Source organism: Tasmannia lanceolata, unplaced genomic scaffold (genome assembly GCF_043159265.1).
Source record: "Tasmannia lanceolata isolate RefF3 unplaced genomic scaffold, GAP_Taslan_0.1 ptg000002l, whole genome shotgun sequence".
In the NCBI taxonomy this organism is placed as follows: Eukaryota; Viridiplantae; Streptophyta; class Magnoliopsida; order Canellales; family Winteraceae; genus Tasmannia; species Tasmannia lanceolata.
Window position 1 is genome coordinate 32,060,450 of NW_027518679.1, and position 13,121 is coordinate 32,073,570.

Consider the following 13,121-nt stretch of genomic DNA (forward strand, 5'->3'; position numbering starts at 1 on the left):
ATAAAAAGCTATGGCCGTGCTCTTTTTGGATTTTGAGAACTAGTTTCGAGTTCAAAATTGATTATTCAACTCAAAATTGTGTTTAATTTTGAGCCCATGAATCAGATTTTGTACTCAAGATCAATTCTCAAAATCCAAATGGATAGAGCCTACATATATATTTTTTGTAGGCAAGTTGGGGTTTGGACCCCTGCCAGTTCATTAATAATGAATCTAAGACGCAATAAAAAAAATCGAGAAACACGCCCCCAAGGGTCATAATAGTATAATAGAGAGCAAAGGGGGAGAGGAAAATAACAATTACAAGTGACTATATTGGATGTTTAGTATTATCCTAACATTTCACAAGGAGGTTGCCCCCTACTAAAACATCCCTCCCAATTGCCACCTATCCAACTAGTTTTTGTTGACACAAAATATGGGGCAGTGATAAATTATCCCCGTATTTTTTAAAATGGACTGCACAGCCCACACCATAGTATGATCCTAACCCTCCATTTGGTGGGCCACAATGTAAATAGGCTGTACCCAAAAAATCATCTCCATAAGATGATCCCAACCGTTCATTTTATAGAGGTTTGATCACGGAGTTCTCAATAGATCGGAGGGCTAGGATCATCCTATGGAAATGAGTTGTTGGGCACAGCCTATTACCGTTGTGGCACATCAAATGGGAGACATCCAACGGATAGGATTAGTAGACATCCAACGGTGAGGATTCATTCAAGCAAGCATATGAGGGTTTCGCTACGCCTCTTCTCGTTGAGACAAAGGCGACTGTGAATTTTTTTTCCCCTTCGATTTCTCTATCTCTACTTCGTTCAGGTAAAACCCTAGCCCTTATGATTGATCCTTTTCTCCTTATTTTTCATTTATTCCTTTCATTAATCATCTAGCAATCAGATACTGTTTTTTTTTCTCTAGAAATCGTATGTCTTTATAAGCAAGCAATCGGTTCGTGGATGAAAAGTCTGAGGCCCTTTTTGTTTTGCATTTTGAGAACCGATTGTGAGTCTAAAACTGATTATGCTACTCAAATTTTTACGTTTAATTTTGAGTCCAATAATCAGTTTCGGATCTGTAGATCTGGATTCTTTTAGTTCATCTGGATCTGTAGAAATATCTTCAAATCTCGTAGGTTTTATTATTATCATTATTTTGATTTGCAGCATCAGCTTCTTATTTTCATGATGATTCGTGTTCGTTTCTTTTTTCATCTTTTGATTAGCTTTTAGCTCTTCAAGATAAGTTTGGATTTTATTTCTCTGTGGGTGTCTCTTGCGTTTTGTCAAGTGTGTGCCCTTTGTTGATAAACTTATCTAGATAAGACTCTCACTACAGACCATCTCATCTCCGCAATAATAAACGGATTATGTATCATGTGTTGCACTACATAGAATACGGTGGAGATTTTAGCCTTCATTTTTTGCCGTTTGGTGTGTCATGGGTGATGTCGAACCATATAGAAAATTTATTTCAGGCTTGGGCTTATGATCTTTCTCGAACCGTAAGATTTACAAGGGTTCAGGAAAGGTGTGTGCAGCATTCAGCGAAAGATCTTTTTGGTGGTCCGTTAGCAGCAGCGCTTCATGATTTCAAAGCTATTTCAGAGTCGGCTATTCAATTTTCCTTGGATGAAATCGATTTGAGTGCAGTCCATGAGGACCGCCGGGCTCCCAAGTAGTCTCCCCCTCTTCCTGGGTTCATGAAGCTTAATTTGATGGTTGATGCTCTTTTTCAAGGGATTTGTTTTCACTAACACTTCCCTTCCTTCACTCCCATATGGTGAAGGGTGATTCCACCAAACATCATCCATTTAGTGAAGGGCGGTAAAGGTTTTACATAGAGGTTTTGAGATGCTGTTGAGGAGGTCACGGTTTCCAACATGTTTTTTGCTCCGCTAACAACTACTGTTTATGAGTTTGTCGGGAGTGGGATTGAGCGACAAGCATTAGACTTGTTTGATCAACTTCACCTTGAGGGACTTATGTACTTTTGGTTGTTTTTTTAATGTTGTCCCTGATCATCTCAAACAAAGGGCCTCCCTTTTCTTTCCTTTATCAATAAAGCTTCAACATTCAAAATAAAGAAAAACAGTTTGATTTGTTTTGCTCTTAGCTCCTGCATAATTGCTGTAAGATATTACATGCGCTAAATATTCATATATTTAGTATTTGAAGTAGGATCTAGAAAAGCTACAGCAAACACCAATTGTCGTTGCTACGAGCACAACCATTCTGCCACTTGCAACAGACACAAGCCAATTATTCAATTTCATCAAATTGTCAGATATAAACAAATGAACCAAGAACCCCGTAGTTTTCAAGAAAAAAACTTTATCTTCTAAGACTCTTTCTCAAAGAAAATAAAGAAGCTGCTTTAATTGGTACAAGTCCGGAAAAAAATTACAAAAGAAGCTGCTTCAATTATTACAAACCATTTCAACTCTACATATCTAAGCTAATGTAGTTATTAAGTCGGAGTTCAATAAAATGAACCACAATGAGACAAGGAAACTCGGAAAAGCAGAAGTGACAGTAAGAAGAAAAATATTAATTCACTTAAGCAAAGGGAATAAACGTTCAAATAATCTATGCAAAAACGGTAACAGATAATTCAATGACCGAATCGCCAAAACATCACTCCAGCAGTAGAATCAATGAGAGAATAATATAAGCCAAGCTCAATAAGGCTCGCGAGCCTTATTGAGTAAACTACACCCACTCCAATAGTAACAGCACTAATAATAATTTCAGAAATTTACAGAACCTATCAACCTTCATATTCCACGGTACCACCAACACTGCTAGATCGGAAATTCCAAAAAAAGATTTGTGTAAATTACATGAAATTAGCCTAAATCAATAAAGTATTAAAAAAATAAAAATCCTATAGCTGTGTCAAATAATCATATCATACACATATCCTATAGATATATCAAACTCCTACCAGCTAGAAATTTTCAAAAAGAAAAACATAATTATATCAAGTAACACCCAAAAAATGAATCCGAATCGCAGTAAAATAGTCAAAATCAATAAAGCATTATAGAATCTAAATTTCGAAAGATCTTTCTAGTTTCTACCACATAAAAACAAATCCTACCAGTCAAAAAAATAAAAATTCTAGAGCTAAAGCCAATAAAAAAAACTGCGATAGCTAATTCAAATAAATATATGAAACAAAAATCCTATAGCTATATCAAACTCCTAACAGCCAGATATTTTAAAAAAAATTAACTAGATTAAAAAAAGCCTAAAAATGAATATTACCTCGATCAAAATAAGAAAAAACGCATGAAATCGATCAAGAAACCCTCCAATGAAGCGTTCAGAATTGACTGAAAATCGATGTAACGTTGAGCAGGTCTTGATAGAAATAATTAAAAACGATGGATTGGTGTGAGAGATAAATAGAAACCCTAGGGCATAGCTTTTATTTTTCATCTTCTTCTTTTTCTTGCTTTTTCTTGCTTTTTCTCTGTCTCTCTTTCTCTCCTCTTAAGAAGGAGAGAGAGCAAGAAAAAGAAAGGGGGAGACAGGGAAAAGTTGGGGAAGCTTTGTCCCGTATATGTAATTGACAATCGGAGCACATGCTTGGGAGAACGCGTATGGGAAAGCTAACAGATGCTTTAAATGAGCAAAATTAGAACGAAATGGTGAGAAATGCAAATTAAGGAATGATTTTGTTGTAGGGGTAAGGGTGTCAATTTTGGCTCGGGCTAGGAAGCTCACTCGGCTCAAGCTCGGCTCGAATCCTTAACGAGCGGAGCCGAGCCGGTTTGCCAGGCTCGTTAAGGCCATGGTTTTAAATTTCGGCCGAAACGAAATATTTCGGTTTCGGTGGAAAACGAAACGAAATTCACAGTGAGTCGGAAAAGTACCAAACTTCGCCGAAACGTTTCCGAAATTTCTGCCGAAACGTTTCGTTTCGGTGAAATTTTTACAAGATTTTGTCCTAATTTATTACAGATTTCGAAACGTTTCGGTTTCGTTGATGACTGAAACCGAAACCGAGATTTAAAACCTTGGTTAAGGCTCGTTAAGGATTCGAGCTGAGCTTGAGCCGAGCGAGCTTCCTAACCCCAGCCAAAATTGACACCCTTACCCCTACAACAGAATCATTCCTTAATTTGCATTTCTCACCATCTCGTTCTAATTTTGCCTCATTAAAAGCATCTGTTAGCTTTTCCATACGCTTTCTCCCAAGCATGTGCTCCGATTGCCATTTACATATACGGGACAAAGCTTCCCCAACTTCTCCCTGTCTCCCCCTTTCTTTTTCTTGCTCTCTCTCTCTCTCTCTCCTTAAAGGAGAGAGAGAGAGAGACAGAGAAAAAGCAAGAAAAAGAAGAAGAAAAATAAAAGCTCTGCCCTAGGGTTTCTATTTATCTCTCACACAAATCCATCGTTTTTAATTATTTCTATCAAGACCTGCCCAACGTTACATCGATTTTCAGTCGATTTGGAACGCTTCGTTGGAGGGTTTCTTGATCGATCTCATGTGTTTTTTTTTGTTTTGATTGAGGTAATATTTATTTTTAGGCGTTTTTTTAATCTAGTTATTTTTTAAAAAAATATTTGGTTGTTAGGAGTTTGATATAGCTATAGGATTTTTGTTTGATATATTTCTTTGAATTAGCTATAGGATTTTTTTGAATGGCTTTAGCTCTAGAAATTTTGTTTTTTTGGCTGGTAGGAGTTTGTTTTTATGTGGTAGAAACTAGAAAGATCTCTTGAAATTTAGATTCTATAATGCTTTATTGATTTTGACAATTTAGTGCGATTCAGATTCATTTTTTGGGTGTTATTTGATATAATTATGTTTTTCTTTTTGAAAATTTCTAGCTGGTAGGAGTTTGATATAGCTATAGGATTGTTGTATGATATGATTATTTGATACAACTACAGGATTTTGGTTTTTTTAATACTTTATTGATTTAGGCTAATTCCATGTAATTTACACAAATATTTTTTTGGAATTTCCGATCTAGCAGTTTTGGTGGTGCCGTGGAATATGAAGGTTGATAGGTTCTGTAAATTTCTGAAATTATTATTAGTGCTGTTACTATTTGAATGGGTGCAGTTTATGTTTTTGTTTCATATTATTCTCTCATTGATTCTATTGCTGTTGCTGGAGAGATGATGTTTTGACGGTTCGGTCATTGAATTATCTGTTACCTTTTTTGCATAGATTATTTGAACGTTTATTCCCTTTGCTTAAGTGAATTAATATTTTTCTTCTAACTGTCACTTCTGCTTTTCCGAGTTTCCTTGTCTCATTGTGGTTCATTTTATTGAACTCTGACGTAATAACTGCATTAGCTTAGATATGTAGAGTTGAAATGGTTTGTAGCAATTGAAGCAGCTTCTTTTGTAATTTTTTTTCCGGGCTTGTACCAATTGAAGCAGTTTCTTTTTGTATTTTTTTTCTATTCGTTCTTTTATAAATGAATCTTTATTTTCCTTGAGAAAGATAGGAAGATGAAGTTTTTTTCTTGAAAACTACGGGGTTCTTGGTTCATTTGTTTATATCTGACAATTTGATGAAATTGAATAATTGGCTTGTGTCTGTTGCAAGTGGCAGAATGGCTGTGCTCGTAGCAACGCCAATTGGTGTTTGCTGTAGCTTTTCTAGATCCTACTTCAAATACTAAATATATGAATATTTAGCGCATGTAATATCTTACAGCAATTATGCTGGAGCTAAGAGCAAAACAAATCAAATCAAACTGTTTTTCTTTATTTTGAATGCTGAAGCTTTATTGATAAAGAAAAGAAAAGGGAGGCCCTTGTTTGAGATGATCAAGGACAACATTAAAAAAACAACCAAAAGTACATAAGTCCCTCAAGATGAAGTTGATCAAACAAGTCTAATGCATCTTGCTCAATTCCACTCCCGACAAACTCATTTACGGTAGTTGTTAGCGGAGCAAAAGACATGTCGGAAATCGTGACCTCCTCAACAACGTCTCAAAACCTCTATGTAAAACCTTTACCGCCCTTCACTCAATGGATGATGTTTGGTGGAATCACCCTCCACCGTATGGGAGTGAAGGAAGGGAAGTGTTAGTGAAAACAAATCCCTTGCAAAAGAGCACCAACTATCAAATTAAGCTCCATGAACCCAGGAAGAGGGGGAGACTACCTGGGAGCTCAAATCGATCTCATCCAAGGAAAATTGAATAGCCGACTCTGAAATAGCTTTGAAATCATGAAGCGCTGCTGCTAACGGACCACCAAAAAGATCTTTTGCTGAATGCTGCACACACCTTTCCTGAACCCTTGGAAATCTTACGGTTCGAGAAAGATCATAAGCCCAAGCCTGAAATAAATTTTCTATATGGTTCGACATCACCCATGACACACCAAACGACAAAAAATGAAGGCTAAAATCTCCACCGTATTCTATGTAGTGCAACACATGATACATAATCCGTTTATTATAGCGGAGATGAGATGGTCTGTAGTGAGAGTCTTATCTAGATAAGTTTATCAACAAAGGGCACACACTTGACAAAACGCAAGAGACACCCACAACCTCCTAGCAGGGGAGGATGCCAAGGGCAGCACCACCTAACTAAAGATATTGAAAATCTGCATCCAAACCTTCGTATCCTTGATTTGTTTTTTGTTTTTGGATGAAGATTGACTTCAATCCCACCACAAAAGAAACTACAATGTCGGTCTCCCTAACGTAGAATTTTTGGCAAAACTTAACTTTCCACCCAACTTTGCACTTTTGATGGGCAAAGGACTAACTCACAATCACCCCTCTATTGGAGGAGACTCAAAAGACTCTAGAGAAGGCATCCATTAGAGGACGATCATTGCACCAAAGGTTTGCCATAAATGATTCCACATGCCATAATCTACTATGAACCTAATGCCCATCTAGAACTCTGTCGATCTCAGGATATCTCTCCAAATTTTAACTCCTCGAAAGTTGAACTCATCGTTTGGCTTCTACCCACCATAAATGGAACTGTTCTTCCCACCAATTACCGTCCTCTAGAGCATGCTTTCTTGAGACGCTGCAGTCAGTTTATATCAAGAGATATGGGGATGGCAGTAGGGTTTGGATCTAGAGCTCTTTTGGGACCTTTAATGTCAAATCTTTCTTTCACCAAATCACACCTTTTCCTACTTCTTCGCATCTGGCTGGAGTGTGGAGCACCCCAGCCCCTCCTAGGGTCTGCGCTTTTGGGTGGTTTGCTTGTCTTGACAAAATCCTCACGGTAGATCACCTCGTAGTCGATATATGCTCATTATTGACCATTGCGCCTTGTGTGGAACCAGGAGAATCGGTGGATCATATGTTCCTCCACTGCAAATTGGCAAGGTTCATACGGGGTAGAATTTTAGAAAGGTTTGGCTTGGCTTTTGTATTTCCTCAAAAGTTAAGTCAATTGTTGGAAAGTTGGCAATTCGCTCCATGGCAGATGAAAGGGAAGATTCTTTGGAGAATGGTATTGTTAACCACGCTATGGGTTATCTGGAAGGAAAGGCATGCGAGAGTTTTCAGGGGAATAGTAAGAAGCCCCATCTTCCTTTACATAAAGATTCTATCGTTAACGATTGTTTGGGTGCGAATTCTTCCACCTTTTAGATTCGTCTCCGCCTTTGATCTTTGGCATGGGTGGAGAGGGATATGTTGGGTAGGAGAGCAAAGATCATCTATTTCCTAGGATTGGTGTCCTCCTGAGTTTGGATTTTTTAAGCTGAACTTTGATGGTTCAAGTATGGGGAATCCTGGGCCATCTGGTATTGTAGGAATTTTGAGGCAATATGGGCCTTCTCAGGTCCCATAGGTGTTGCAGACTCGAATGAGGCGAAGGTGCGGGCCGTTCTTCAAGGGATAAAGAAATTAGAATCTTTCAACCTAGACAAGGTTGTGGTGGAAGACGACTCGCTGAATGTAATTCGATGGCTTCAAGGTTCCTCTAGGCATCCGTGGAGGTTCACTCATTAGATGGATGAGATCTCGGTTCGCATCGAAGGGTCTCTCATTTCTTTTCACCATGTGAGAAGATCGGCTAACTCCGAGGATGATAGGCTTCTAGAGATGGAGTTGATAGGGCTTCCTTGAAGCATTTTGATTTTCTCCCTCCTTGAGGGGTCTTTCTCTTGTTTTTGTATCTTTATTTGTTTATTCTATCTTTGTATTGACCACCTCGGTCTCAGGGTTTCCCCCCATTTTCATTCATTAATATAATCCACTATAATTCAAAAAAAAAAGGGACTCATTCATCTCCCTTAAATTGCATATGCCAAGACACCACCCTCAAACCTAGGCCAACAAACAACATCCCAGCTAACCAGATGATACCAGCTAACCAGATGATACTTCATGTTCTCTTCCTTATCATTCCAAAAATCGTTCATCTGAAACTGAATTGCCTTGTAATAACACTAATCAAGCACTGGAATATAACATCATGTAAAGCAAAAGATTGACCCATACCACTTTAATAAGCATGATCCGCGCCCCCCTAAAGGGAGCAAGCTTTTCTTCCAAGGGGAGAGCTTCTTCTCCCTATTGATCACAGGGTCCCATATATCCTTAGTGGACAGCCCATATACCCTTAGTGGACGCCCGACACAACGGTAATCCCAAATGGGAGTCCAGAATTATCGCCTCCCTACACCCAGGATTTGTGAAGCCTTCCACCACCCTCTCCATTCCTTAATTGCACACCCATCACAAAAGATTTAGAGAAGTTAATCCTTTGATTGGACAATGCTCGTAGAATCCCAAAAACGCCTTTAATTCCTAACCTTCTCTTCGGAGATACTGAAGAGGATCATCATCGCACTATAATTGGGCAATCTCACAACCAGAAGCGCCCAATTTGAAACCCTTAATAAGACCTCAAATTCGATCCGTATCCATCAAATTTTTTTTGAATGGTATGATTTTAATAAAGCAAACAAGAAGTACAAAAAGAAGAAGCCGACTAAGAGAGTCGACAAGAAGAAAAAACAAATACAAAAAACAAATACAGGAGAACAACAATACAAAGACGATCATCACGGGGGGAGGAAGTCAAACAACACCTTGCTTTTGCCTCCCCACTTTGCCTCTAGCGAGGCCGTCCCCTCAGAATTCGCTGACCTCTTAACATGCTGAAATACCACATCTACTCCTCCAATCCGGTCTCAAATCTCATTGATCCAACCGACGAATCTTCAAGGAGAAGATTTTCTACCCTTCAACCAACTAATGACATTCTGCGAGTCTCCCTCTACTATCAACTTTGCCAAGTCGAGAGACTCGGCAAATCTAACACCCTGTAAAGCCGCTCTAATCTCCGCTTCATTAGAATCCGCTAATCCAATCGGTTCTGAGAAAGCCCAAATCACAACTCCCATCTCATCTCTAAGGAGGCCACCAATTCTTGACGGGCCAAGGTCTCCAAGACTAGATCCATCAGAATTGATTTCATGGAAACGGGGCGGCGGAGGGCTCTATTGTGGACCACCCTTCTTTACACCCTCAACCCTAGAAACAACCTCCCTCCAACCATGCCACATGTCAAACGACGACACAAATCTAAACATGGGGAGGGATCTAGCCCAAGAAATAGTAAGAGCAATAACCAAGGTGGAGAATATGGGGGCTCCTACTCAGCCCTTTAAAAGTTCTTGTGTTTCTCTCCTTCCATATGGACCAAATTGTAGCCAACAGTGAAGGCCTCCATAAAATTTTACCTTTCTTATGCCACGGGGAAAATTCCCAGCAGCTAGAAAGGTTTGCCAACTCTGGAAACACCCAATCCAATCCAAACCGCTGCAGGATTTTGCTCCACACCTTGTGAGCAAAACTACAATGTAAAAGGAGGTGATCCACCGACTCCCTCACCTCCTTATACATCATTTGGTTCAACGACCCAGCCACAATCGTGATGACGAAAGGTGGTAGAGGGTCACTGGCTAGAATTTGGCTCCGAATGAGCTGAAAACAAGGATTCAGTCCTCAGACAAACTTTGCCATCTAAAAGTCATCCTGTTGTTTTCGTTGCATTTCAATATCAGCGGTAAGATGCTGATAGAGACTAAATTCTTCTAGATTCCTTTAAGAGTGTTGTAGCACTCCTTAATACTTTTATCTGCTTATTGATATATTTATATTTTTTTTACACCTGATTTTTTTTATATGGAAACAAATACAATTTCAACTTCTTAAACATCACATTCACACTAACATTAGATTCCATGCTATTGATTAGCCATACCATGAACATTTAATTGTCCTGGAGCCAGTCATCATACTTTGTCTCATCATCACTTGGAGCATTGTCAATCAATATTTTTAGTTGCCACGAGCCCCATAAATCGTTTTACAGATTGTGCCCAAAGAAAATGATAGGTACCATTCAATTTCATAGATGTTATTTGAAGACCAAGGTATTAGAAGAGTTTAGGATGGAAATCTTTGATTCACTACTTGATGCCATACTTCTCACAACACAAATCCGAATCTAAGAGGATAATAATTTCTTAGAAAAAAATAGCTTTAGGTCAGCTTAGGCACAATCTCAGATACAGATCTTCAGAAATCCTGCACTTTGTAGACACACTTCGTAGACCCACAACTCTACCCAACTCGTTCATAGTACCTGTACTTGTATCAGCACACAGTCACATCCAGATCTGCACTACATATGTTTAGAATTTGCTGAAAGCTGCACTACATTGCCGTAGTACCACTACAGACTCATACACCACATCAGAAAAACTTTCTAACAAGTTTGTACATCACTTACAGCAGTGCATGCACATATAGTGGTTCACACCACAGCCACATGTGTCACACTTGCGGCAGGTCCAATACAAAACAGTACCCCACACCAAGGTTTATAGTTTCGGTTTCGATTTGCATTTCAGTCACGATGGAAATGGAAACATGTTGGTTATGGATGGGAATTTTGGTGGAAACCTAGCAAGATCAGGGACACATACTTAAACATTCTCAAGAGTACAGCTGCATTGAGTTTCTGGAAATGTGACTGATTTTTGTGTTACTATGCGAATTGACATTCTGTTTTTGTTTTCTTATTTCTAGGTACCTTTGTAATATCTAGCAAATGTGGCTGAACCATGTGAGTTCTTGGATATTTCATGCTTCTATTCTCCAAGAAGGTTGCTTTTCCGCTGTAAGGTAATTATCATATTGTATGTGCATGCCTTTTTCAGTTAGAAGGATTGTTGTTTATTACAAGGAGTATATTATAAGCTGATATTTCCTAATATATTACATATTTCCCTTAGTCTCGATGATATGTACACTTGTAAAGGGAAGAATGGCGGCAATGGTGAGGCTTCTTGCAGCGGGAAATTTTCCAGAACTAACAACAGGTATTTCAAAAGTATTGTAGATATGTATGGGTTTTGAGCTATCGTGTCTGTAAGTGTTCAAAGGCATGCGTTGACTTGTAACTTGCCCTGCCCTTTGTTCACTCTTTTGATTCAAAGGCTGTACCTATGGCATAGGGATAGAGGAAGAGGAAAAAAAACCAAAGATTCGCACTTTTGAAGCAACTAACTGACTGGCTGGAGAGAGTGTTGATGAGTGTGAAATATTAGGGAAAGATTAGAATGGTAGCGGTTTGGTGGAAAGCTTTGTTGGATTCTAGTGGGCTTAGCTAGAAGAGATGTTTGTCTTGCCAGTTCTGTTGTAGGACCCTGTTATTTTGTGTTATATGTATAATCTACAGATATTTTGGTTTTTTAGCTCCTTCCCCTGCGATTTTTATTTTTGCTTTTGTATCCTCTTCTTTTGTTTTAGTGCTAAATTATCAGGCATGCGTGACAATGTATGTCACTGAATTTTCGATGTTTTTATACCATTATGGATGATTGTGTTTCTTATTTGATGGTTTGTAAGTGTGTATTTGTGCTTATTCTAGAATTTCCAAAAAGGTTTCATCTTTAAATTCTATCATTTACACATGTTTCCATATTTTCCATGACTTTACAGGATTTCCACCGAAATTACAACCGAAATTGAAACATTTTCATTTTCGTGACGACCGAAACAGAAACTAAAACCGAAATTTAAAACCTTGCTTCTAATTTCTGGTTCCAAAGAACTGTTGAGGAATGTCATTTCTGAGAGGTTTTGTGTCTCCCACCCAGCATGAGCTGGATCATCTTTTCTGGCTCTATGGATCTTCCTATAAATATCCGTGTTTGCCATGTCCTCGAACAAGCATATGTATAGCTTGTGACCACTATAAATAGTATGGTCCATTTAGTTTGGCTAGAATCATAGGCATCAACATAAAGTCACCAGATTCACCATAATGTTGGAATTTCCAGTATTGGTAGAACTGGTTGTACTGATGGTTGACGTATAATTTTTTCATAATTGCAACAATAAACGAATAATAACTTTAAGCAACAATAGTTTTATAAGGTCTTGACATACACCAAGAACTCAGGAAAACACCCAACAAGATTGTTTACACACTAAATAATTCAAAAACTCCAAATCACATGTACTAATTCATTAACTTGTGTATATCTATACCAACAATGACCACAATTCAAGGATCATTACTTGCCAATTGGACAAATCAGAAATGATCGATTTTCAATCAACCTGCCGGGAACCTGGAAAAACCCAAAATGGAAATTGTCCCCCTCTTTAGGATTGGTGTTTGGGGCCACAATTCTTGGGTGTTTTCACTCATGCGAAGGGTGTTCCATGATTAAAATTTCATCTAAATTGGATGATTATAAGTTGGGTAAATGAAAACCCTAAAAATCTGCCTTGAAAGGAAACACAACCAAACCTTGTATACAATAGTCAGTTTGAGTCGTCCAACAATCTCCGGGATCCTTGTGAGGAGTTCTGCAATAGTTTATGTGCTTTTATTGATAGTTCAGCACGTTATATAGTGGTGCTGAATCACGGGAATAAACTCGAAGAAACACCAAACTTAGCGAGGTGGGATCAACACTCGACATTGAGGAAAAGAGCTCCGATACCTTGCAGAAAATATTGATTAAAGCCCTAGAGTGATGGATAAAGAAGGGAGGATGAGTGATGGAAGAGAAGTAGAGAAGGGAGATGAGAGAAATCATGGGGAGAGAGACTGGACATATCTTTCGACCTCC

The 13,121-nt window shown here is 38.5% G+C and overlaps 1 protein-coding gene across 5 annotated transcripts in view; it reads left to right on the forward strand.

Annotated features, from left to right (window-relative positions):
* The first annotated feature begins 671 nt into the window (after positions 1–671).
* LOC143869892 (uncharacterized) overlaps positions 672–13,121 on the forward strand; it is a 37,013-nt gene continuing 24,563 nt past the window's right edge. For 4 of the 5 annotated variants that reach the window (XM_077376452.1, XM_077376460.1, XM_077376464.1 and 1 more), the window contains exons 1-3: positions 672–825; positions 11,065–11,160; positions 11,271–11,357. In XM_077376452.1, coding sequence (XP_077232567.1) covers positions 11,276–11,357 — 82 coding nt within the window. In that variant the 5' untranslated portion in view covers positions 672–825; positions 11,065–11,160; positions 11,271–11,275. The remainder of the gene's footprint in view (positions 826–11,064; positions 11,161–11,270; positions 11,358–13,121) is intronic. The other variant, XM_077376467.1, reaches the window with a different exon arrangement.